The sequence below is a fragment of the Chaetodon trifascialis genome, chromosome 23, assembly GCF_039877785.1.
Source record: "Chaetodon trifascialis isolate fChaTrf1 chromosome 23, fChaTrf1.hap1, whole genome shotgun sequence".
Classification (NCBI taxonomy): domain Eukaryota; kingdom Metazoa; phylum Chordata; class Actinopteri; order Chaetodontiformes; family Chaetodontidae; genus Chaetodon; species Chaetodon trifascialis.
Window position 1 is genome coordinate 5267233 of NC_092078.1, and position 25268 is coordinate 5292500.

Consider the following 25268-nt stretch of genomic DNA (forward strand, 5'->3'; position numbering starts at 1 on the left):
ATGTGACAAATACATAGCAAGACAACACAGCTCTCTCATGACAGGAGCATTATCGTTTAGGGTAATGTTTTGTAGGCTTGTCACAGTCATCCATTCAGCGCTGTATCACACAGTTTTGTAAGATGTAGGCCAAGGTTAAAAACCCAACAGAGGGTCTTTAAATTCAAGTTTGACACCAGTAGAATTAAAAGCCACCAGGAGATTTCTAAAATTCACTTCTAATACTTTTTTTTTGAGTTGAGAAGCGGATGAACGTTCAGAGGAAAATGTGGACCGAGATGAAAGTTTGTGGATATAGTAGTTTTTATCTGTTCTTTGTGAAATTGTGATTGTTGAAAAGGCAAGACAGGAGACAGAATATTTCCCTTAAGCTTTTATTAATATTTAAGTTTGCTTTTTTTTAGGATGTTCATTGTTTTACACAGAGAAATTAGCCACACAAGTAAATTTGATTGTATTCTCTTTACCAATAATCTTTTTTTTTTTTATTGTTAATTATATTATTCTCCCTTATCAGCACTAATGCTAAAAAAGTTACACAAGAACTATCACACGGTTAACTAACTTGTGAGCACATTGGGACGGTAAACTAACACTTCACAGAGATAAAACAAACAAACAAACAAAATCAAAAGGAGGGGAAAGAAAAATATGATCGAAGTAAAAATAAAGAGACGAACAAAAGACAAAATGGACAAGCATTTACAATCGCACAGCCCTGCTCATCTCTCACAGAAGTACCGCTCCGTTTTCCTTATTTGGCAATTTCTTTTTCCTGGCTCCACCCCTGATCCCTTATTTGGTAGACGTTCCCGATTGTTTAAATCTAAGTCTGGGACGAGCCAAACATTTACATTCTACACTTGCACAGCGACCCACGTGCCTAAAACATGGCAGCATCCTGGTTTGATGTCATCACAACCGTCAATATTGCCTTATTTGATGCAACAGTTGTTATAAGGCTGGTTGTGACGGGGCCAGATTCATCATTAACATTTCCCAAACAGCCAGTCTACTCAAAGCTCAAACCCAAGACCCTTCACTGACTTCCTGTCACTGTCATCAAGCTCATCGCTCCATCGTCATTGCACAGGCTCAGGAAAGAATCATGCGACCTCCAGCTGACTCCTAAAAATGATACTGCTTATGAATAAAAAAAAAATCAGATGCGAGGCCGAATTGGAAACACAAATGCGTGCACACGCTTGTGGCACGCTTACAAATGCACATGCACTCCAAGGATTTCGGACTGGGTCCAAATACGGGTCCTTTGAAAGTACGCTCAGTCCAATGGCTGCGCGTCACAGGGCAGTGGCAAGCTTTGATCTGCTGCTGAAATATTAACAAGTATGTGAATTTAGATTTATTAGTATTAGCATTGCTGATGGCAGAATTCTGACAAAAAATACCCCGGACTTTGGGGGTCTTAGTTTTGGCAGTAGGAATGCTTATTGGTTGCAGATTGGTTGTTTTGAGGTGCAGATACTGGCTCATCATTTTTCACTCTCAAAACTACAAGAAAGGCTGAATCTTCAGCCTTAACTCACACTAACTGTTCCAAAAGGTGCAGCCATGGTGGCAAAGTCTGTCTACCTCTTTTTCCGAGTGTGTTGGCAGTGACGGGGCTGGTACATTGTCATCGGTAAGTCACAGGGAGTTTCGCTGGTCTCAAAACTGATTTCTAAACTCTTCCGCAGGACCCTCCTCGCTTCGTTAATTGTGCTTACAGGATCGCATCCATACACTTCACATTTACTTCCTCAGACACACATCGCAACAATCGCATGCAAACACAAGTGTCTCTTCTCCTTGAGACGGAGCGTGTGTTCATTTTGCCCCACGTCACACAGAAACTCAAGTATGCTAGCTGGGTTTGTTAGGAGGTATCCATGCACGGGCAAGGCTAAGAGCTTACAACCCAGGTGATAGACACAGTGATCCCTTCTGGCCACGCCTCACACTTCAATGCACTGTCCAAAGTAGCGTGCTATGAGTGACGAAGCACTCCCTGGTGAGCAGCAGACGAGCGTGGATATTAGGACACACAGTGAGAGACTGCCAGCAATATTGGAAGCACTATTTAGTGTGCGAATAGTGTTAACGATAGCTAGCTAACACGCAGAAACGCCTATTCTTACCGTCAACCCTCGCCTTCACCGAACACTCCAAGCAAACGAAACAGCACACACACACACACACACAGACACACACACACACACACACACACACACACACACACACAACTTATTAGCAGAATATAAAAGAAAATTATTATCCAGTCAATATTCACCAGGCATGCAACTTCCTAACAGTCCAGAAGAAGAAGAAAGAAACCAAAAGCTTCCCGCCCACCTCCTCCAGTCCAATGGGAAAACAGAACAGTCACTCGTAGACGGGCAAATGGAAGACATAAACAACCTGGCAACATCAAGGAGGAAGTAGTCACTATAATGGCTCTCATTGGCTGTGGTCACATGACGGGTCAACCAATCAGTAGCTCCCGCCCCTTGCTGAGGCAGGTTTCAAATAAGAAAATAAAATCCGATGAAAAGAAGTCAAAGTAACACAATAAAAACTAGCTTAAAAAGTAGTAGACACACATTGTTATAAGTATCTCTGCTATAGTATTTTTTTTTTTTTAATCTATGTCATTTTAAACTCATTGCGTAATAAAGAGAAAAGTGTTACTGTTTTTTTTTTTCTATGACATTATCATCATTATTAGCTCCATCAACAACATAATCATCAGCATCAACAACAAGACCGTTTCCAGAATTATTACTAATGGTTAAAGCGAGGTGTACGCTCTCTACAGGCCTCCTCATCTAAATTAAAGGGCTCTATTGGCTAAGACAGGCTCCAATAGAGGGAGGGAGAGAGGACTGGTTGCCAGTCTTTCCCCGCATCCCCCCTTTTATGAATCTCTTCTCGCCTATACTTCACTGGAGAGCAGCCCAATCCACTTCTCAGCTGAAGGGGGATGTGAGGAGACGGACTGGACTTTGAATGTGGTGCAAAATGTGGAGGTTTAATCTTCCTCTTTCTCCCTCCCTCTCCCTGTCTCTGTTCTGCTCTGCTGGGGAATGATGGGAGTTGTTTAGTGACAAATAAGTAACCCATTCATCTCCTTTCCTGCATTATCGTCGTGCTTCATCTTTCCCTTCCTTTTGCCTTCGCCCTCTTCCCTTTCTCACTCGCTCTCTGTCTCTCTATCATTTTTCTGCCCCACCCTCCCTTCAGCAAGACACCTCCATCGTTTGGGAGGGGCTGGGCGGCATCTGGCCGCCCTGCGAGCCCTGGGACAGGGTGCGGGAGCGCGAGCGGGACCCATCCATGGAGTAGGAGGAGGATAGGGAGGTGGTGCGGGAGCGGGACAGGCGAGTCATGCAAGATGAAGCCACTGTGGAGGAAATGGATAGAAAGAAATCACGAATTACAAATCAATGGAAATGTTTGCAGCGTTTCCCTTAATGTTGACTATGGTGCAATTTAAGAAAACATTGAACAACAATGAATTAATTTAGGATTAATTCATTGTTGGTCTTTTCTTGACATTCAGTATTGTTGGCGATACAGGAAATATGGTTTTGAGCATCAGTGCACACAAAAAGTGTGAATACATGGTTAACAATAATTACAGTAAATGCAATAAAATCCTCTGCATGTGCTAACTGTGCATGTAGCGTGTGCACAGAAATCTTGCTATTAAGTGAACTTACTGTAGCCCATTCCCTGGATGAAATACTTGAAAGCCTCAGTCAGTTTAGCAGGCTGCAAACAGACAAAAGAAACAGTGAAATCAGCACAATCACTCATTATTACCTGAACTAGGTAACACGTGACAGCCATTTTTAGATGAAAGGACTTAAAACACCCAGAATTTCTGCTAAATTAGTCAAACCAACACTGTGGTTTTGTGGATCCTGGGAACTGAAAATATAACTTCAATAGCAGGTGAAGTCTTATGTTTCAGCACATAAACGGGGTGCTTTGATAGCACAATTCCCTCTCGTGACGCCTCATTTGCAGGACACGTTTTAGCACAATGATCTTGCTTGTTGCAGCTTTAACATCCATGTTTGAAGCGGCAGGACGAGGCTGTTCATTTGTCATTACCTGGGTCAGCTGAGGAAGACCACCAGCATCAGCCATCTGTGGAAGAGGCAGAGAAGGAGTGTGCATGAAATAATAAAATGAGAGTAGGACCAGAAATTAAAGCACACTCGAGGGTTGGTTACCTTGAGGAATGAGGTTGTTGTTGGGTCCATTTTGCTGTTGCACTCCACCTAGTGGCCACAGGAGGGAAAACAGTGAACCTCTGCTCACAGCGAGACACTCAAACAATCAAACAGCAATGAGCATTTGGTCTATCAGCTGAGACTTACGGCAGCGTCCTCATACGGAGCCTGATCGCCCACAACCAGCATTACTGGACACCTGAGGTCGACAGAGGCAGAGATAAAAAGGCTGGCGTTTAGGTATTTTAGAGTTTTAAAAGATAGAAAGTGTGAAGGTTGAAGTTTAGACGATATTTACTTGAAGGTGCTGTTGCGGTCAATATTCAAGTCTCTGCGACTGGAGGCAAATGGAGAAGAAGAGCATGTTGGTTGTAATTTGATGGGGAGTGAACGTGTTCATGCCATGATGTGTGCAGGTGTGCTCACCTGTTGTAAGTCTTCCAGAAGAGCTCTATGTTGATCAGATTGGAGGCTTTGGAGATGCGCTCTCTGTGAGACTGCACGAGATCTGTGTTTGCTGACAGCTCCTCCTACAGGAAAGACACAGAAATGCACTTTATTTGCAACCCAAAACACTCACGAAATGATGCAAAATGAGTGATCAGGAAGGATTTCTTTGCAGCATGTCTTTTGGAAATTATTGCACATGCACTTAAAAAAAACATGATTGACACATCAATACCTGGCTGAAAAGGTGGGACAGGATCTGCTCAGTGAGGGAGGAGGTCACAGAGCTGAGCTACAGAGAGAGAAATCAATAGGATTGTTCATCATTTAGTGAGTTTAATATGATAAACGCAGACACAATCGATACTACTATGCTTATGGTCACATAATTTCATATCCAGAGCTGATGGAGAGCCGCCATTAGGACTAACAAGATTCAAATACCATGTCTCTGAGAACAAGACAATGCAGCACTGAAGGGGAAGGAAAGAAGACAAACAGACCTTCTGAGCAGCCCAGTCGATCCATCCTCGAGCATTAGTGTCGATGTTGACCAGAACCAGACCTTCCACCGAGTCTGGGTTTGCAAGCTGAAGAGAGGAAGGAAGCAGAGGCAGATGTTAGAGTGTGAAAGAGAAGCCTGGGCATCAGTGGAGATCACGGACTGACTGAAGGCCTTTGAGTGCTGCGGTGGTGTTACCACGTCTTGACCAACAAAACAATGTGTAGTACAATGTGTGCACTCACTGAGAACTTGGAGAGGATGTACGCCCCCGCTCCCACGCCCACTCCGATTACAGTACGGAAGCTGACAGAAGGACAGAATTACTCTTAATAACAGGACATATGGCACACTTTAAAAGCTTGTTTTACTTTGGCTTTTCTCTGAGGAGGGGCTCGTTTTCCCCAAATATTACTGGAGGTGTTACTGAAAACCTGTGGACTTGATGGCTGTGAATTCTGGTGTTCGGCTGCTTGCACCTTTAAGTTAACATAACTGCATCGTTACATAATCTGGAGTCTGCATGAGCCTGAACTGAGTGAAATTTAAGTTATTGTAAACAGTATCCTGTCAAATGTGACGATTCTGCATGATTCTTAAAAACCAGAGCTGCACCAGCAGTGAAGATATGTAATATGACTGCAGTGAAACCACCTTCTGTGTACGTGTTGTGTTCATGTGGAAATTAACTGATAACTTACTTGAAAAACTGCAGGACGGCAGGGATCATCTCTGCTACAGTGTCCATGGAGGGATACTGGTAACTGCAACAGAAAGCATGAATGATCTCAATCTAATGACCCGAACGTCCAGTGAGGGCAAAACCCTGAGTCTTCTCTAACCTTGAAGTCTCACCAAACCTGTTTGTAATGATTGGAAATCACAGAAATGATGTTCACTCTTACTTATTATTTCATCTTAAGCACACCGGCTCACACTTTCATCCACAGGGATTTAATAAGAGATCAAAAAGAGAATAAGCTCCAATTTCCAGAATCACCAGCAGGAGTCAAGGGTCACAGTGGAGATGCTGTGACAATACCTGCTGCGAAATCCTCCTGAGCCCCCAAAAATAATCACGCAAGGAGGAGAAGTGGCGGGGAAGAAATGAGAAGCTCGTAAAGAAAAGAAAAGGACGGATTTTCTTTAAACCGCAGACAAGAGTGTATTAGAGGCCGGAAAGGAGGGAGACGTGAGAGATGGGAATGTTAAGTATTTTTGGAGGAGATTAGGTTTAAGCCTACCACAGAGGATTGTTTCCATTTCTGAGAAAAAAAAAAGAGGGTTAAAGCAGGACGGCTGTCGTACCCTGTAGGGTAGGCAGCAGCCCCCTCCTCCTGCCCCGGAGCGTCGATGTGAATCAGGGTGAAATTCTTGACGATCTCCTGCATCTCCTCGAACTTAAACAGAGGGGAGAAGCAGCTCTTACCTGTCAGAGAGAGAGGCTGAATCAAACAGGGGAGGCGCAGGCAAAGAAGTGAAAGGCGGAGAGCAGAGAGAGCTACTCACTGTCCAGACCCACGTCGTGGAAGGTGAGGATGGCAGGCCTGCGGGTGGTTCGCGTGCCGTGGAGGGTCACGTGCAGAACGCCATGCGGGGTCTCGATACTGTGCTCCTGGAGAGAGAAACAGTTTGACCAAGGACCTCTTTAGTGTCTGCGTCTGAAACCTGACAGGAAACCATCTTACCTGTCCCTGGTCCAGGAGTATCCTGGCAGCCAGTTCAGCATCCTGCGAGAAAGGAAGGAATGAAGCGTGATTAGAACGAGGCGTTCAGGTAACAACAGCAACTCGGTCAGAAAAAGCTCATCACAGTTTCCCAGAGTACATAAGCATCTGTCTAACCAGCAGCACATCAAGATGAAAACATGTTGCCGTTGTTGTCAAGTGCTTCATTCATTTATTCAACATTTTCAGCATCTTGACTGAAAACAAAAAAATTGTGTGAAAAATAAACGACTGAACAGATAACAGGAGGAGTAGGAGTTACATTAGTAACCAACAGCTACGAAACCTGTAAAAACCTTCAGAAATTGTTCCAATTTTGTCACTCTGTGCTGCGAATTTTCTTTATTTTCTTCTTTATATCCATGAAAAACACAAAGCACACATGAGAGAAAACTCCAGCCTTTTCTTCTTCTCTCGTCATCATGTTAAGTCGCCTCCTTCCTTAATTAACAGCCACACAGGCGATGGGCGTCATTACACTGCCGATAAAGCAGCGGAGAAGCTCCTCAGAGGAGCAGGTGGTTACGGCTGCTGAGGACTGTATGGAGCGAGTCTGGCAGTGGGAGCTCTTAAATGGGATGTTCATTTGCACCCTTGGATCCATTCACCCCACTAATGAATTACCAGCATCACACGCTCTTAGGAAAATTAGCACTCTGGGAGGTTGAAGTGGAGGTGGGCGTCATCACCGAGGCGAGTCCTGGAGGTTGTGATTGGCCCCCAGCTGGATTAAAGGTCACTAGTTTGTGGTGTTTAGTATATGTTTGCTGGCAGAGGACGGATGTGAAGTGCATGTGGGTCGAGGCTGGAGGTCACAGAGTGACAGTGAACGATGGAGGTTTGAATAGAAGATAGAAATGTCCAATCTTGATACAATCATCCTTCATCCCCCCGGGCATGTTGTGGCAGCGGCTGCAGACGAGAGTAATGACCATCGCAAGCTTTCTTCTTTCCCATTTTTTATTTACATACATGAGAAAAAAAATGAGTTTTAAGGTTTTCACATCTGAACACTGAAGGGCTAAAAGTACATGATCTAAGATTTACAACAAATGCATTCATAACAATACTTACAATCACATTAAGAACTAGTGTCCACAGGTTACTGAATTATCATTTACTGTATCATTACTGTGTTTTTACTTGAAGTACTATTCAATTACAGTATAATCTCAATTTCCATTTACAGTATTATTGCTATATTTTCAATTACAGTATAATTACTGTGTTGTCATTTTGAGTATTATTGGTGTGTATCCAGTTACAGTTTTATCTCAATATCATTCCTGTATTTTCATTTAGAGTATTATCAGTGTATTTTCAACTACTGTATAATTACTGCTTTTAAATTACAGTTGGCCTTCATTTTTAATTAATAACTAGTTTGTATCTATTTTCTAGTATCTTGTTTGCAAGTTTTTTAAATTAAGTTTTTCCTTTCCTTTCCTTTTTTGTCATATACTGATTTTGAGGTATTTCTTTTAGAAGATCACAATATTTGGGTTTGTCAGTGTCCCCTCATTTTCCCAGAGTGTTCTAACAATTTGTGATATAATAGTTTTAGTTGAAGTATCTCTTGCCTCTGTTTGATAGTTCACAGCAGAGACAGTCGTTTGTCTTCTCTCTGTTTTCTGTCTAAGGGATTGTTTGAGTGCTGTATTTCCCTGTTTGGCCACCGGGTGTCACCACTGAGACACACACGGCTCTGCTCTGCAGCGCCGCATCTGCACGGCAACATGAGCGAAGCCGAGCAGAGGAGCTGCTCGCGCTCCCTCAGGGCTTTGACGTCAACCCGGCAGATCTGAGCCAGCGCTGCAGCTGTGCACCGACACACACATGCACGCACACACGCATGCACACATGTGTTGGAGACGCGTGTTGTCACATGTAGGCTTCGCTCAGGCTCAAAGGCGCACACACGCGCTCATGCGCGCATGCACGGCAAGGACACACACTTCCACAGAAACCAAACCTTGTTTTTTAGCAACCTAGGGCGCGCGCGCGCGCGCGCGCACACACACACACACACACACACACACACCCTTTATCAGTGGTTTCAGATTATGCACATCACACACTGACAACCATGCAATGAATGTATTTATGCGTGCTCATGTCTGGTTCTGCATGCTTGGACTGCATTTAGATATTAGATAGATATTTTGTGTGGGGGGGGGGAGTGGGGGGTGGGGGGGTGGCTGGCACTCTGACCTTGGTGTCAGCCTGACCCGTGAGTAAAGGCTTGTCCTCTGTGATGGCGATCTCCTGCATTTCTGTCGTCATGGTGTCACCTCCTGCACAGGAAAGAGAGACCAGAGCATGAACATCTGTCGTTCTCTGAACTGTAACAATGAATACGCTTAATTTTTACCATCATCCTGACGCGAGATGCTTGACCCCGTGGCGTAGGTAAGAATGCGCCACACACACACGCACACAGGCGGACACGTGTGTATCCGTCCACACACACACATCAAGTGATTAAATACTGTATGTTTTCCTCTGGGACTGTGTTTGAGCTGTGGGGCATTATGAAAGTTAATTAGTAATTAGTGCCAGCAGAGATGAGCAGAAAAGGATTGTGGGACAGAAAAAGACAGAGCTTGAAGAGAATGTCAGTGCCTGGCCAGATGGTAAAAAGAAGTTTGCAGAGTATGTCATAAATTATTCGTAAAGTATGACAGAAAGTGAGAGAGGAAAGATGAAGAGGGATGGATGAAGGCCGGTGTGATGACGAAAGTGTGAGGAAAGAGGAACGAAAGCGCTGAAAGACGACAGCGGGTGAAACAGGAACGCTACAAGCACCTGAGAGGAGGGCGGACCTCCACAGACACGCAGCTAATCAGGATGCAGCGAAGGAAAACAGGCCTTTGTATTACACGACTTTATCTGAGCAGGGTTAGTGGAGCATGCTGCTTATTTTCGACGCCTTTGTGTGTTATGTGTTTCCACCGGAGTAGCTGGGAATTAAATCCTGCACCCTGAGGCGTCGCAGAGGTGGTCTGGGAATTCAAACCGGAGCCTGCAGATGTGCCAGTCCTCAGCTCGTCGGATGTTTAGCGCATCGCAGATTAAAAGCTGAGTAAAAGCTAACTGTGCCATAAATAACCATTGATTGGTTGTGTTGTTATTCAGTTTCACATCCATCTAAAGAAATCTGACACCAAAATACCCACAACCCTCCGCCAGCTGTTGAAGATTCAGGTATGCTATGCGAGTAGCAGCTAACATAGCCTCAAACCGCTCACCTCCAGCAGAGACGAGGGGCTTTCTGCCTCCACACCCCCATTTCCAAACTTCAAAACAACCAACTTTGATCAGGTTTTGCTCCCTCTGGAGCCACAAAAAGCTTGGTGCAACTTTTTCCACAAGTGCACCAGTACTCCCCTGAGTTCCCCTTTGAAGCATCCGAAGCTTTAAGGTTGCATGGAACCATGTCCTCCGACTTTTCACGCACAGTCCGACCTGAATGAAACCAACAGTCATCCTTTGTTACCTGCATGTGAAGCCATTTTTTTCACTTGTGCCCTGAATTGTGTTGTAACAGGTTGCAGCTGCAAATTTCTGCCCACATAACAAATTCTATCTGCAGACAGAAGGCCCGCATAAAACAGCCGTCCACCCTCCCTCCTCCTGTTTTGCATGCACTCCTCGGCCGCTTCATGCTGTCGCTTCCCATCTTCAGCCTTTTCCATTCATGTCGTGTGCGATACGCACAAAGAAGAGACATCAGATGTGAGCCCGCGTCCGGTCAAAGCGCTGTTGTCTAAAATCTGCCACACTGAGAATCCCACTTGTCATGCAGCAGCTTCTGCAGCGGAAAGGGAATAAAAGTGAGCGAGCGCAGGTTGTTGTTGTGTCCGGCTGACATTTAAAGCTCAAATGTGGGACCTCACTCGTGTGTGTGTGTGTGTGAACGCGCACGATTCATGCTCTCATGAACCGATGACTGTTTCTATCTGCAGATTTGGCATCAGAGGATTACATCAGCGGGGGGAGCGAGGCGAGATGATGTGTGTGTGTGTGTGTGTGTGTGTGTGTGTGTGTGTGTGTGTGTGTGTGTGTGTGTGTGTGTGTGTGTGTGTGCACTCATCAGAAAATGAACTGCTGCCCCGGGGGGCCCGTGTCTCTCCGGGTCTCAAACGGAAATGATGAGTCACCGGAGCACACATACGCACATTGCTTCCATTGTTCCGTCTCTCCTGCCCTCCCACTGCCTTGTATTTTTCATTGGTCTCCATCCTTTTCTCTTTTTTTCCACTCAAAATAAAACTCAAACGCCTCCCCCGCCACTGACTTCAAATCTCAAAGCTGCTGCAGCTCCAGGTTTTCCTGTTCAGGCTGCTGCCGATCAAATCTTTTTTAGTGCTGCAGCTGTTTCACTATCGATGAGTCTGCTGAATGGACCACAGCACCCCAGGTGGGAATCGAACGCGGGACCTTCTAGCTGTGAGGCCACAGTGTTACCCCTGTTCCACTCTGCCACCATTTGTTGGTATTTCTTAGTATAAATAAACTGAATTTGCGACAGAACAAAACGAGTCACTTGAGCATGAACTTGGCTGATCCTGACATTTCATTGGCCAAATAGCGACTTATCGCGTCTGTTTCTGGACTGCGGCTTTGCCGAAGACTTTGGTGGCTCTGCTGCAGTCAATACGCCTTCAGCATGACGCGCATTCACACCGATGCAAACGCAGCGACGGATACCCACGCCTCAAACACTTGACTTCACTGGCTGTTATTAAACGAGCTGCAGAAGAAATGAACGTAAATTCAGCGTGAGAATGTTTGATGTCACTTCCTCTTCGCTCTGATATCGCTCTATGTGACCTATGAGTGAGCCTGATTCCTGTGTTCAGGACAGCTCATCTACAGCTGGTGTATCTCCCTCAAAGACACTTGGCCGGGCAGCTGTTTGCTGGCCCGCGCTCTGATACTGTAGATTGCTGTGCCGCGGCCCCTCCCGCACTGCTTTCACAGGTCTGGTGTGTCCTGACTTGACTGCAGAGTAACCGTGTTTATACTCTGTGTGTATTAAAAGCTCTCTTCATGTGGATGTTATGAAGGGCAAGTTCTGCTGCAACAGGATCTCTGCAGCGTTTCTGAGTATCATGGTGTGATCCAGCAGCGGCGCTGGAAGCCGCCATTACTTTCACCAGCATCCTTTTATTTTTCAGTGAATCAAGTCCAGAGTTGGGTGGCGCTGCGTTCGTCTGTGGGTTTGTCACGATGGGCATCATCTTTGACATTACAGTCACTTTAAACAAAACTTATCTCAACTTTTGCTAATCTTTCAATGGGAGGACACACAGGCCAATGGGGAGTCCATGATTGTTGATTGATTGGCTTACAGCCAGATAATGTTATTGCTCGGCATGTCGTCAACAGGCTTTGGACGCCAAAGAGAGAGTTTCATTATCGGGACTGAATGCTGCATCCACAGGGAGAGTCAGCCCCGGACGACGCGGCTGCCAAAATGTTCTGATTCCAGCTTCTTAAATGTGAATATTTTCCAGTTTCTTCACACTTTCTGACAGTAAACTGAATCTTTTCGATCTTTGGCTTTGGGGAACACTGATACCTGACTTTTTTCATTTTCTGCCATTTTAGATAACAAATTGATTAATTGAGAAGATTGACAGCGAAGGTAACCGTTAGTTGCCGCCCCGATCACATGACCAAAGTTCCATGTTTGGGTAATTTCCATGACAACTGAGCAAACTCCCGCCACAGATGAAGACCACGAGATGAGCTGGTCGACAGCGGAAAATAGCGGCGGGAAACTATTGAATTTGCTCATGAGTTAAATCAACTCTTTCACTCTTTTCTCATTTTTGTCACATGATTAAATTTTGTGCACGAAGCAGCGTTGATCCCACGTAATTCACCCTTTCCACTCCACTCTGCCCTCTCAGCCTGACGCACACATGCACAGTTTCCTGATGCTGCACCGTTTTAATCGGCCTAACGCCCTCCATCCATCTTTCTCCATCTCTGCCTCTCCGTGAGTCGGTGTGTTTCCAAGCGTGTAATCACTGTTAAACTGCACAGGAGGCACCGTCTGTCACTACAGGAGAGAGGCGCGTAGAGATGGAAGGAAAAAGACAGATTTGCACGGAGAGCAAGAAGGCAGGGAGACTGAGAGGAAAACTGCTGCTGCTTCCACATTTTGGCTGTCAGACAACAGTTGTTGGGCTCATCTGTTGCAGCGAACAGGTTCTACGTCTCAAATATCGGCCTGCATCGGATAATCGCTCCAGCTAAAGTAATTCTGCGCATTCATGACGGCGCACAAGCGATGGCATTCCAGCCGTCCGCTGTTAGCGGGACGTCTCACTCCGACATGTCAGAGTCTGTTTTCGTCAATCCTTCCCGTCATTCTTCCTCCCTCCCCCCCTCGTGCTTTTCCCTCCTCATCCTCCTCTCCTGCTCTGTCACGCTGACTCTCTTCATCCTCTGATGTGACGCAGTGTCACCACGCCATGACTCTGGATTCAGGCTGCCAAAGGCCACTCTGAACTCTCCACAAGCTGATTTGGGCTGCGTGAGAGTGAGAGCTGCAGGTTCGCTGCTGCTGCTGGACGATGACGATGATGATGATGGTGGTGATGATGATGATGATGATGCTCCAGCGTTTGACTCAAGCTGATGGTTTCATGCTGCTGATGAGGTTGTGGATGTTGAAAGTGAGAGTCAGTGCTGCGCCTTACACCACACAGAATAACAGCCAAAATTCATCTTTCAAGACTGAAGCATACTTTATCTGTTTATGAGCTGCAGCGAATGGTGTTTTGATGTTTAATTACAGATCAGGAACAGACCACTGATGAGGAAAACCTCTTATAAATAACACCTTATTGCCAAAAAACTGACAAAATTGGCAAAAAAAAAAAAAAAGCCTTCATGATACAGAAATCACAACAAAAACACTATTTATCTGGAAATTAACCAAGCAGCAAGCTTTTGCTGTGGATTTGGAGTATTTTTATGTTTTTATGACTTCAAATATAATTGAGCAATAGTAAGATGTCGCTTTTATAACAGAGTTATTACACGAGATTCAATTTAGTGATATTAAACAAAATTAATGAAAGAATCTTTCTGCTAACGCTTATGCGCTTATACTTTCCAGGAAATAGCCACCCCCCACGGCCCAACAGAATTCTAACGTTAAACAGCAGCACGCTCTCATTTGAGCATCGTGTGAAGCTTGTTTTAAGGTGCAGCAGGTGACTGACTTGCACATCTTTGCTTTCCTAGGATGCTAAAATCAATCTGTGCTGCCGACTTGCACAATACCCAAAACGACGTGTTTGACTCACAGCTGATTTTTGCATCAATGCGATGAACTTGCTGCAATTTAAGATAATGATATAAAAATAATGTAGTTGTGCTTCTCGATGGTGTTGACCCTCCTTCACAGCCTCTGCTGCCAGTTGTGTTTGAGACACCAGCGCTCGTGTTCCTGCTCCAGAACTAAAAGGCTTCAAATTGTGTTTCTTTAATTAACCAGGAAATGGTTGTTCGCAGAGCTGATATCAGCAGCCGCTGTCGAGCAGATGAACTTTCCCTCCCTCTGTCGCCATCTGCCCTCTTCCTCTTAATCTCTCTCTCGCACTCTTCCTCGTCTCTCTCTCTGTCCATCTTTTGTCACGCCGTTGACTTTTCGCTCGCCTCGTCATCGCTCCTCGTTCTTTGCCTCGTCCCTCTTCTTTCCGTCTCTCGCTCTTTCCTTTTCTGTGCCCCAGCAGCGAGTGAAAAGGGAAAAAAAATGGGCAAACACTTGTGCTGGCAGACTCTTTCGTTTGCTCTCTCTCGCTGTCTCTGCTGCCATCGGTATTTGCAGCTCTGAACAAAGAGATGCTTCCAGACAGTGAGATAAACACACAGACATACTGGGAGCTGAAGTAGGGCACTGAGCATTAAGGTCACCTATATTGAGAATGTAGGCAGGAGGTTAAACTGGAGGCATTCGGGTGAAGGCACTGATGTCGAGGTGTTTAAGGCTGCATAGCTTCGGAGGGTGGTGATGGGGGGGGGGGGTTTCCTTCTTTAAACCAAGAGAGGACAGTTGTTAGGGGCTTAGTGGGCTTCATGTCATGCAGATGCCACGTCTTCAGTTACAGTCTGACCCAGAACGGCATTATCATCTATCATCAAGTGTGTCTTTGAAATCCTGCTGTCAAAAATGATCTTTGAAGGCAAACTGTGATTTAAAAACATCTCTGCAAACCTTCTTTTCTTCTTTTAAGCCTGCAGTCATTAAGATTTTGGCCACATGGGGGAAGTGCAGCAAGCTATGAACACAGCCTGGACATATTATCACCTATAAAATGTGCAATATTACACATTTTTCACCATATTTTTTGTACAAAACACTGTATTTATTATATTTATCTGCAATTCAGTATATTGCTTTTAGCTCTGTTGTGGTCTCCACCACCTCCTGAGAAAAATATTTGTCTGTTTGTTTAGCTGCTAAATGCAGTTCGGCGTTCGCCAGCTAGTCGCTAACTTTGTCTGTCTGCTGTCTGGTGCTGGTAGCAGTGGTGGTGCTGTGGTGCACAGCTGGTTTATCGCTACAAACAGCTGCCAGCTGTAGCTCGATGACAACAGGGAGACTGGACCGAAACAGTTGTGAGAAAGTGAGCAACAATAAGAATCTGAGCAAGCATTCAATGGAAACTTTGGATATTTTAGCTTTTGATGCTTGATGCAGTGGTCAAGATTAACAGCTCACTGGCCTGTCACTCTGAAATTCAACCTGAAAGTTCGGATGGGGACGTCAGGCAGTTTTTAGTTTGCACTTCCAGTTTTCACTTGACAACAGTGAAATGTGGACACGTGCATTCGCTCCCATCAGACAAACATATGACCCTGCTGACACACAAACACACACTGTGGAGAGACGCAGGTGTTGAGGACGTAAACACTCTCAGGACAGAGAGTCCTCAGGCAAATCATCTTAGTCTGAGGGGCTTCGCGGCTGTCACACCTGGGTACCGCTACGGCGGTTTTATGTGCACAGCACAGTGATGTGCAGCCCTGCCTGAGATCTGCTGAGCTTTTTTTTATAAGTCAGCACCATCATATATGAGTCCTATAAACAAGGACGTGGACAGATGAAACAGGAAGCACTGCTGCACCTGTGCTCAGTCAGCAATGAATAACTGGAGGGTCAAAATGTCACGAGAAGGTACAAGAAATGTCCTGTGACAGACTGAGATTCTTATGACCCAAATGAAATATTAGCTTGTAGTTTTGCCTTTAATAACAATATTAATGTCTTAATGCCCAAAATTGGACAGATCTGCAGTATCACAGCAAAGAAGAGGACATGTCGACCAAGCACCTGGAACCATTTTCTTACCAAGTGTAGGTGTGGAGAGTTTTAGCTGAAGTCGTAATACCTGTTTGATGCAGTAAACGGATATTTGCATGGTTAAAAGTTAGCTTGGCAAATTTGCGTTCTTGTCTGGAGATGTTAGCTTAGCTTAGCATAAAGACTGGAGGCAGGGGGGAAACAGCAGTCCAAAATCCGCCTGCCAGCCCTCTAAAGATGACAGAATTTTTGCTCAATCTGTACAAAAGCAACAAGCTGCAGCTTCATGGGGGACTGTTTCTTGACTTTAACATGAAATTTCTCTGAACAGCCCATCTGCAGAGTTCTGCGAGGCCGCCCATAACGGAGGAGTTCAGTGAAAATGATGCCTCTCCGCTAAAAGCTCATTAATCACTTCCTCCATCCACGACAGCCAGACAGGAAGCACGCAAACAAAGATTAATTAGCAATAAAAAAAATAAATCAAGGGGCATAAACAATACCCAGTAGACAACAGTCTATTCTTATTTGATTTACTTACTGAAGTAAGTAGTTAATGACTCTCTACATGCTAAAGACTTTTTATGTGCAGGTTAATGTGTTTACGCATCCCATAATGTCTTTACATCTTCCTGCCATTACTGCTGCATATTGATGGTCTTTCATTTAATCCCATGCTTCCATTCTTACTCCCTTTCGATTCATCTTCTGATGTGTTTCAGGGTGATGCTGTTTGTGACTGCCAAGCCTTTTAAGGCTTTTATCAGCACTGACCAGCTTAAGTGTTCGGAGGAGGATTCAATTTGTGTTCTGAAATAAACCTCACTTCATGTCTCGCTAGTCAAACAAACTGCAGCTGATATCAACAACTGCCGTTTGAGCATCAGGGGGTGTTTTAATGGGGGGGGTCTGCTGGGCAAAAAACAGTCCGAGAGAAGAGAAAAATGAGCAACTACTGTCTGGAGAGAAAGGAGGCACAACAGCAGCCACCATGGAGACCCAGAGAGAGGCCAAAGCTCCCTCGGCTCCTCTCCCAGCCAAAGCTTTGCTCGCTCGCCCCCCCTCCAAATCTCCCGTGCCGCTTCCCACGGCGCTGGATGGGCGTGCGTGGATCACCTCGGCTCTCCAAAAAGACGCACACAAATGAAAGAGCAGCTGAGAAAAGCCCGTTTTCTCTCCCTGTCTCTCAGCAGATCACTCCGGCCTCTTGTCTCGCTCATCGCTCGGCGACTCAGCTCCGCTCTTTTCATTTTCAGGCCGCCCATTATTCCCTCCGCCCTGATATCACCTCCACTCAGACAGCCGGTCTCGCTGTCTGTCTGGAAAGGTGAGAGGACTCTTTGATAAAGGTTGTTTGCCGGGAGAGCAGATGATCCACTGCCTCCTCTGAAAGCTCGTTATCATCGAATGAGACGTTCAGTCACTGTTAGTATAAGTTGATCAAAAGACAATAAATGACCAGCAGTTCTGATTCGCTGCTCAAATCATTCATTGAACTTGAACTGAAATTAAAACATGCAAGCATTAGTTTTGTCTGGGTGGTTTAACTCATGTTAACTCTGTTTTTAATGAGCATTAATCCTGTGTCAGAAGTCCTGCTTAGTTTTTATCATATGCGGTCGACCTCATCCTGTTTTCTCGTATTTTAGTCTGTTTTAATCATCAGATTATATTGAACATTTCATGTTTCAGCCTTCGACGTCTTCCCATAACGCGCTAAAACATGGCTGTTAGCAGCAACAGGTGCGTGTGGCCTGAGGAGGAGACCGAATTACTGCTCGGTCTCATCGGTATGGACCTGGCTGGCTTCGTGCACGGCCACTTTGGGATCCAGAAGCAGGACAGGACCTTCCTCAAACTGCTGCGACAAAGTTGAAAGTACAGTATTGTGTGAAATACCATTAGATGCTGCTGCATTTAGATTGTCCTAAAGTGGAATTGAACTCCTCGTCTAAATTATGTCAAACATCCTCAGAGCAAAGGCACAAAAACTGGGGCGTCCACATACTTTTGGCTACATATTTTAGGTCTCTGGCTTGCGACCTCTACTTCTTCTGTTCTGTTTATTACAGACCTGCATAACGTAGCCATCCTCTGACAGAACTACGCTTTGTGTCACCTGATGTATTCACTAAACAACAGTTGACGGAAAATGAACACATTTTCTTTTTTACAACATTTAAATGTTTGGGTCAAATTTACTTAACCAGATGGAAATATAGCTGCTGTTTCTACAAGTATGCCCAAAAATGGAAAAAGGGGGGAAAAAAGTAGAAATTTGGACAAAAAGTGAGGCGAACTCTTTTTTCAGGTCGAATTTCCTCTTTTACATAAACGTAAACTAAGTTTTGGACTGTTGGACAGACAAAAGAGGCAGTCTGAAGACCTTTGACTCAACTGAAACCCTTCAAATGTAATTTTTGTGAAAGCTTTAAGGACAATTCAGTGAGGTTAGTCATGTTGTGCATTCAGTAATGGCATTCATTTCATACTGGACTTAATGGCGGCCATGTGCAGTACAAGCATGACCTTCCGGGACGTCTAATGCACAGAGCAGAGGAACAAATGGTCCGGGTGATTATGAACAAGCGTGAGGTTCTTGTTGTCTCTCTGTTTATCTATGAAATTCCAATTCGCTCTCCTTCATTCGCCTCTCGACGTCTAACGGCAGCCCTCAGATAGGCTTTTAGCTCGTCCGCTCAATAGCTGGGTAAATGTATGTAAGAGCAAAGCATGAAGTGAACTCTGGGTAATTACCTTGACTAATTATGTAAATGTACAAAAGACAGCGGCTCCATTTGCTCAGGTCAGATCTGTTTGTTCAGCTACATAAAAAAGGACCCAAAGGGACTCAGACGGGTGAATCGATTGTTTCGATTCGGGCCATAGACCAACAGACGAGCACATGATCACACAGACACCAGGATCCATGCAGTCACACACACACTAATTGACCTTCAAGCTCGGGTAAATTTATATGTTGGAGCCATTGGCTAAGGACCTGTGCAGATGAATGGCAGTGATGCTGTTGCAGCCAAACATAAACCAGCTCTTCTTGAGGAGAAACCCACAGCTTTAATAAAACATCGTACCTGTGTGACACACATGGTGGAGGGTCTCTCCAGTGGTCTCTTATTCAGAATGCAGTCACATTTAGCAAACCTTATCTGTACTCTCTGAACCATATTTATACGTTTCTCTGACACATGGACTTTTATCACAACACTTATTATTTAATCTTACTTGTGGCTGCTGATTGGCTCTGCTGCAGCAGCGGGGGGTTTAATGCTTTGTGCAAGGGCTCATTCAAGGGTGACGTGTGAATAAATGCATCATTTTGGGGGGTTTCTTGGTCTAAAAAACGTCAAAAAGTTGCTTATGTTTGCCTGCTAACAGTCCAAAACCCAAACTGATGCATTTACAATAAGCAAAATGGCCAAAAGTATGTGGACAGCAAAACATTATACCCATATGTGACTGCTGAGCTTCTCATTCCAAAACCACAGGCATTAATAAAATACTACAGAAGCCTCAAATCTAGAAACTGGCTGCAGGGATTTTCTCCCATCAGCGAGGTCGCCCGCTGATGTGAGGCGATAAGGCCGCACTCACAGCTGGTGTTCCAGTTCAATCCAAAGGTGTTGGGATGTGGTTGAGGCCAAGGCTCTGTCAAGTTAATCTACACCAAACTGGGAAAGCCATTTCTTTAGGGGCCTGGCTTTGTGATGCTCAAACAGGAAACGGCCTTCCTCAAACTGCTGCAACACAGTTGGAAGTATGGGATGGTGAAAATTTTCATTACATGCTGCAGCATTAAGATTATCCTTAGCGGGAACGACGGGGCCTCGCCCAAATTATGTCAACAATCCTCAGAGCAAAGGCACAAACACTGAGGTGTCCACATACTTTTGGCCAGAAGCATCACATTTTTGACTCTTCTTTGTTGAGATACTGCAGAAGCTGTTGATGAAAGGTGACTAAAACATGCAAAGAAGTTGCCGTTACAGACTCACATGAACGGCTAAGAGGATCTCACTGCTGGTGGTTGACGATGCAGATAAATTAAATATGTCTAAATAAATAATAGATCAAACGTCCGCACTCAAAGGCTAAATGGACAGTAAACGTCTCCTCCTCACTGTTACAGTGTCTGATCGTGAGCTCAGAGCAGAGACGAATGAAGCGATGTGGAGTGAGTGATTAGGAGCTATTATTACAGCAGGCAACAAATTGCTTTGATTACTGTATTCACTAAACAGTTGATTGATAACTGAAAAACCAAGTAGACAAGAGTGAACGCCTGTCCTCCCTTGAGCTATTAAAAGGCTAATTGCTTATGTAGTAGAAGACATGGCTCCTCTGGACGGCTCGCAGTAAATAAGCTGCATTTCTGCTCAAAACCAGGTTCAAAGTATCTTCTGCTGTGGCTGCAGCGAGTCCAGCTCCATGTCGGTTTGGTCTACTTCAGGTCGTGTCAATACCCAGAGCTCCACTCGTCCTGATCAGAACTGCAAAGATCAATCTTGTGCTTTTTATATATTTGTCAAGATTCATGGCAGCGTCAGTGCTGCAACGGACTTGATTAAGCATAAACGAATGTAAAATGGCAATAATGATTTTCAAGAACCAAAGAGGACGTTTCAGACTGCAGCACAAAAACCCAGCACATCCTCACATTTCAGAAGCTGGAGGCGGGAAATGTTTCATGTTTTTACTTGAAAAATGGATGAAATGGTTTATCACTCATCAGGAGGTTGAGGGTTTATTTTCTGACGATCGACTTATCGATTAATCCCCCCGTCGTTAGCTCTATAGAGTATGACTTGTTATCCATTCTGGACTTCTGGACTGGTTAGTGGACTGATTGGTTGGTTGAACATCTGGTTAGACTGGGGATTGGTTTTGAATTATGTGGTATTCAGGGTTAGGGGTTAAGGTTAGTAACTGCTGTTGATTTGACAGCGATGCTGTGGTTAAGGTTTGGTTAGTGTTGGGGAAAAGTGGCTTAAATGAAATTCTCTAGTTTTGAGAGATATTGTGGTTTGGCCAACCGACCAACCAACCAACCAAGCAAAGATCCGAGGTTTTCATGATCCCACCCCGACCTCATCTCAACGCTGACTGTCTTCAGTGTTCCACCATAATTCTTTACACTTGAACCTTAACCTGCCGTTTTTGGGGCACTTGCAGCAATGACTTCTTGGGAGGACGGTACCCGATTTCTTGTTCTCACATATTTATCATTACTAGCCTACGGCCATATCTTCAGCGGCATTGCATCATGGCGGCAGCCCGTGTTGCTAGGCAATCTGTGACACGACTGCAGACAATGTGCTCAGTATAAATACACTTCGCATGGATACTGTGCGTACCAGCAGGGTACAAACGTTACCCCTGAGAAGATGTTTGTGCGGTTTATTTTCTGCGCCGCTCAGCTCTTCCTCCGCCTGTGGATCTATTGACAAACACTCCTGATTATGCAACCGGGCGCTGTGGAACGCTCACTTGGTGAACCGAACACACAATGTGAGCCGTCGCCACCGACAGCACCAGCCTGAATGCACATTTGGACGAATTTAGGTCGCTTCCATCCAGAATCGCAGTGGCAGAGTGTAAAAAGTGCACCGCAGCGTTCAGGTTTTAGTAAAAAATGCAATAAAACAGACACTCCACACATCCAACCTGAGAAATATGAATGGAGTTTGGGCAGAGCGTTTGTCTATAAATAGGGTGTTGTGAAGGGCTGTTTGGACTCGTGGGAACAGACAGGGCATTGTGCTGCCTGGCCTATCTGTATCTGGCCTCTAGCCATTAGGCAAAGGCCTGAGCAGCCCACCCCACAAACACACACTTTCACGCACACACGCTGGCCTAGATGCTAGAATATGAAGACTGCTGTGATCTCATACACCTACACAGTATAAAATCCATACGCACTGGTCCAGATGCTGAGACTGCTACGCTCCAGCACTCCTACACAGGACATAAAAAATAAAAAACCATGTTTTTAGAAACACCCAGACTAATACGCACAAGACACAACCACTAGCCAAGAGTCAGTTCACATGAAATACACACAAGAACAGGATTTATTAAGACGAGACGGATCTCAAACACCAACGCATCGTTCCACGTCGCCTCAGTCACGCGTTCTTCTTCACTGTACGGACAGTGAAAATACATCTGAGCTCGATGAACTCCAGTGCACTGCTGTCAAAGATAGCAGGAGTGACGTGAAAATAACTGGCCTGTCTTCAGCTACAGGCAACGTTTAAACACATGTGTTTTATAATGTGTCCAGTTTCTAGGAATCAGCCTGATTTAGAAGAGCTGACAGTAAATTTATGAATGGCAAAACCTTTTTCTTTGAGTGCTTTTAGCTGTGGGTCACATGTTGGTGCTCACTTTAATGTCTGACTTCCTTTTCTTTTATATAAGCTATTAAAAACTGAGTGAAATCCTCCAAACACTGCTGCAGATGCAAGTTTGGGTAGGGAAAAACAGTTCAGCTGTGCTCGCTGCGCTTTGGTTTCCATCCAAACTATTCATTTTTAGTAGCCCGTGAGCAGAGATTTCAGTGTTTGTTTTGCATTTTCAGCGGTCTCTGGTGTCATGTTGGCCGGGCTTTAACACACTGAGCTGAATCTACTGTAAACAGAGAAGAATCAATGTTTCTGCTGGTGCCAACATGGAGAAGTGCAACATTAGACAATGTTAGTTACAGCAGCTACACTCGGATAGAACTGGAGCATGTAAATAAAGAACAGAAGGGATTTTTTCAACTCATTAATGTATTCAGATCAGGATTTTTACTACAAATTACCAAATTTATACTGAATTATAAATAAAGTATCAGAACATTGTTTGAAATTCTAATCACAGAATTCCAAAGTTCAAGCTGACGTCTTCGAATGTCAAATGTCTTCAAACTTGAAGATACTGAGTTGATTAGGACTAAAAAAATGCAGCTAAGAGTCACATTTGAAAAGCTTGAACTTGCAAATATTTCACAAGCACATCTGATCTCTCAAGTACTCTTGAATGGGCCATGATCTGATGCTTAATTCCACTTCAAATATAAAGTCCTAAAAGCTTAAATCACATTAAAAAGTCCAAGTGCAGAACTCATTAATGGGGGCTGATTGCAGTAGCGTGCTTTCTGTTTGGACAGATGGGATGCAGAAACACTGATATGTTTGTGTAACTATGGAGCTCTAAAAGACTGATTAATTAATAAACCAGGCACTGCTGAGCTAAGATTTAAAGCTGTGTTCATTGATCATTTTGTCCACCGTGGGGCATCGCCACAAGCTGAAAACAACACTGTTATGAGGAACAGTATCTTGAAGCATATCAGTGCTTCAAGAATCTACTTTCTCTTTTGCCTCCAATCATGATATTCATGTTTGTTTGCATTAAACTGCCAATCAGCCCTCCAACACCTTTGAGAACCTGCTATAAATGACCAGCCACAGCTCTCACTCTGAAGAGGCAATTACATCCCACAAACTCGAACATCAGCACTGGAACACCATCAAACACCGTAACACCGTCCACTTACTGCAACAGTACTTCACATTTGGCGGCGCAGCTACGCCGAGATGCAGCGCTCATGTCGCAGCACTGAAGTTTGTATAAACCCAACAGCTGGCGTGCACATGGAGAGCAGATCACTTCAACACCTCAACATAAGCACAAAGACTATTTCAGAGTGGTAGAGATGACAACAGTATTTGATTCCCTGATATTCTGGGACCTGATTTCACCTCTGAAGCAATACCTGGTGTCCAGTTATAGCTGTTTACTGGCCTAGTTCACTGCCTATCCACACATTCAAGTGCCTTTCAACACTGTTATCAGTGTCTTCCATTTCCTAGCAGCTATTAAACCTTTGTGCCACGCAATCTAAGCTGATAGAACATGTGGAACATTTGATTCATTTATCACTGTAGCTCCTTTAAAGTCAAGATACTTAGTCTACAGTTTAGTTTTTTTATATAACAAACTGTTTGTCTTATACTTAACTACCCATAACCTGAAAAAATACTTTGATTTTATACTAAGCATCTTATGTAAGAGGGGAATCCACTTTCTCCAACACTGAAGGTCAGAAATAAACCATGATTTGAACTTTAACACCTCGCCACTGTATGTGTGTCCACTCTAACAGGTCAAGCATATCGTCTTTCCCTGCAGTCAACACTGATGGATAAGCAAACACTGCGGGAGTAAATGTTAATATTGGTCGAGTCAACAGGCAAGGTGACAGTCTGAGCACGCTCGAGTAAGTTTCCCCCCCGAAACCAATAGTGGAGGAAGTGCATTTGTGCTTTGGCAAATGGAGACAATGTGCAATTTCAGTGTTTAATGTTCAGCGTTACAGCACTTCTGATGTAAGTCCTCCCATTTTTGATCAGCTACATTTGCAAGTGTCAAAAAGAAATAAACAAATATGGTCCGCAATAACCTGCTTGCACAGACGACCTTTACGGACATTTTTTGGGTAAGGATGGGCAGCAGATTGGACGAGTTGGGAGTGAAAACATGCTGAAAGTTTGCTAACGTTAGCTTAATTTAGCCAGCATAAGCTAATGGTCATGTAACGCCATGGCATGAAAATCTCTACATGCACTGAATTGAGCAATGTATAGTCTTATTTCTTTTTATAGTCATGCTTTAATATGGAAGACGGTTTATAATTTCAGTATAGGCATCAACAGTTTTGTAAACTGTGCCTCATGTTTGGTGAATCACAGATAAAATAAATGTGCTGGGAACCCTGCGGACCTTTGAATCGACCCTGCCTGGAGAGCAAAAGGTCGAACTGTCCCTGACGGTCCCAATGAGCACAGACGATGCTCAGTGATGGTACAACTGGTCTATAATGAGGTCACACTGGTCAATAGCCACCATAGCAACAAGGTCAGTGGCGCAGAGAGAATGAAACGAGGCTGCTTGGGTTAACAAGCGGCCATCAGCGTCTATAGGTCGACCAATAACTAACTTCCTTTGTCTTATGCAGCTCACAC

The 25268-nt window shown here is 44.5% G+C and overlaps 1 protein-coding gene across 1 annotated transcript in view; it reads right to left on the bottom strand.

Annotated features, from left to right (window-relative positions):
- Nucleotides 1-358: 358 nt before the first annotated feature.
- The window catches only part of ndrg2 (NDRG family member 2), a 29046-nt gene continuing 4136 nt past the window's right edge, over nt 359-25268 (bottom strand). Inside the window, exons 2-16 of the mRNA XM_070993239.1 lie at nt 9126-9208; nt 6876-6917; nt 6697-6802; nt 6496-6616; nt 5889-5951; nt 5433-5493; nt 5189-5275; nt 4921-4977; nt 4665-4768; nt 4537-4575; nt 4386-4437; nt 4239-4286; nt 4117-4152; nt 3720-3771; nt 359-3400 (exon numbers count right to left, since the gene is read on the bottom strand). Coding sequence (XP_070849340.1) covers nt 3237-3400; nt 3720-3771; nt 4117-4152; nt 4239-4286; nt 4386-4437; nt 4537-4575; nt 4665-4768; nt 4921-4977; nt 5189-5275; nt 5433-5493; nt 5889-5951; nt 6496-6616; nt 6697-6802; nt 6876-6917; nt 9126-9197 — 1104 coding nt within the window. The 5' untranslated portion in view covers nt 9198-9208 and the 3' untranslated portion in view covers nt 359-3236. The remainder of the gene's footprint in view (nt 3401-3719; nt 3772-4116; nt 4153-4238; nt 4287-4385; nt 4438-4536; nt 4576-4664; nt 4769-4920; nt 4978-5188; nt 5276-5432; nt 5494-5888; nt 5952-6495; nt 6617-6696; nt 6803-6875; nt 6918-9125; nt 9209-25268) is intronic.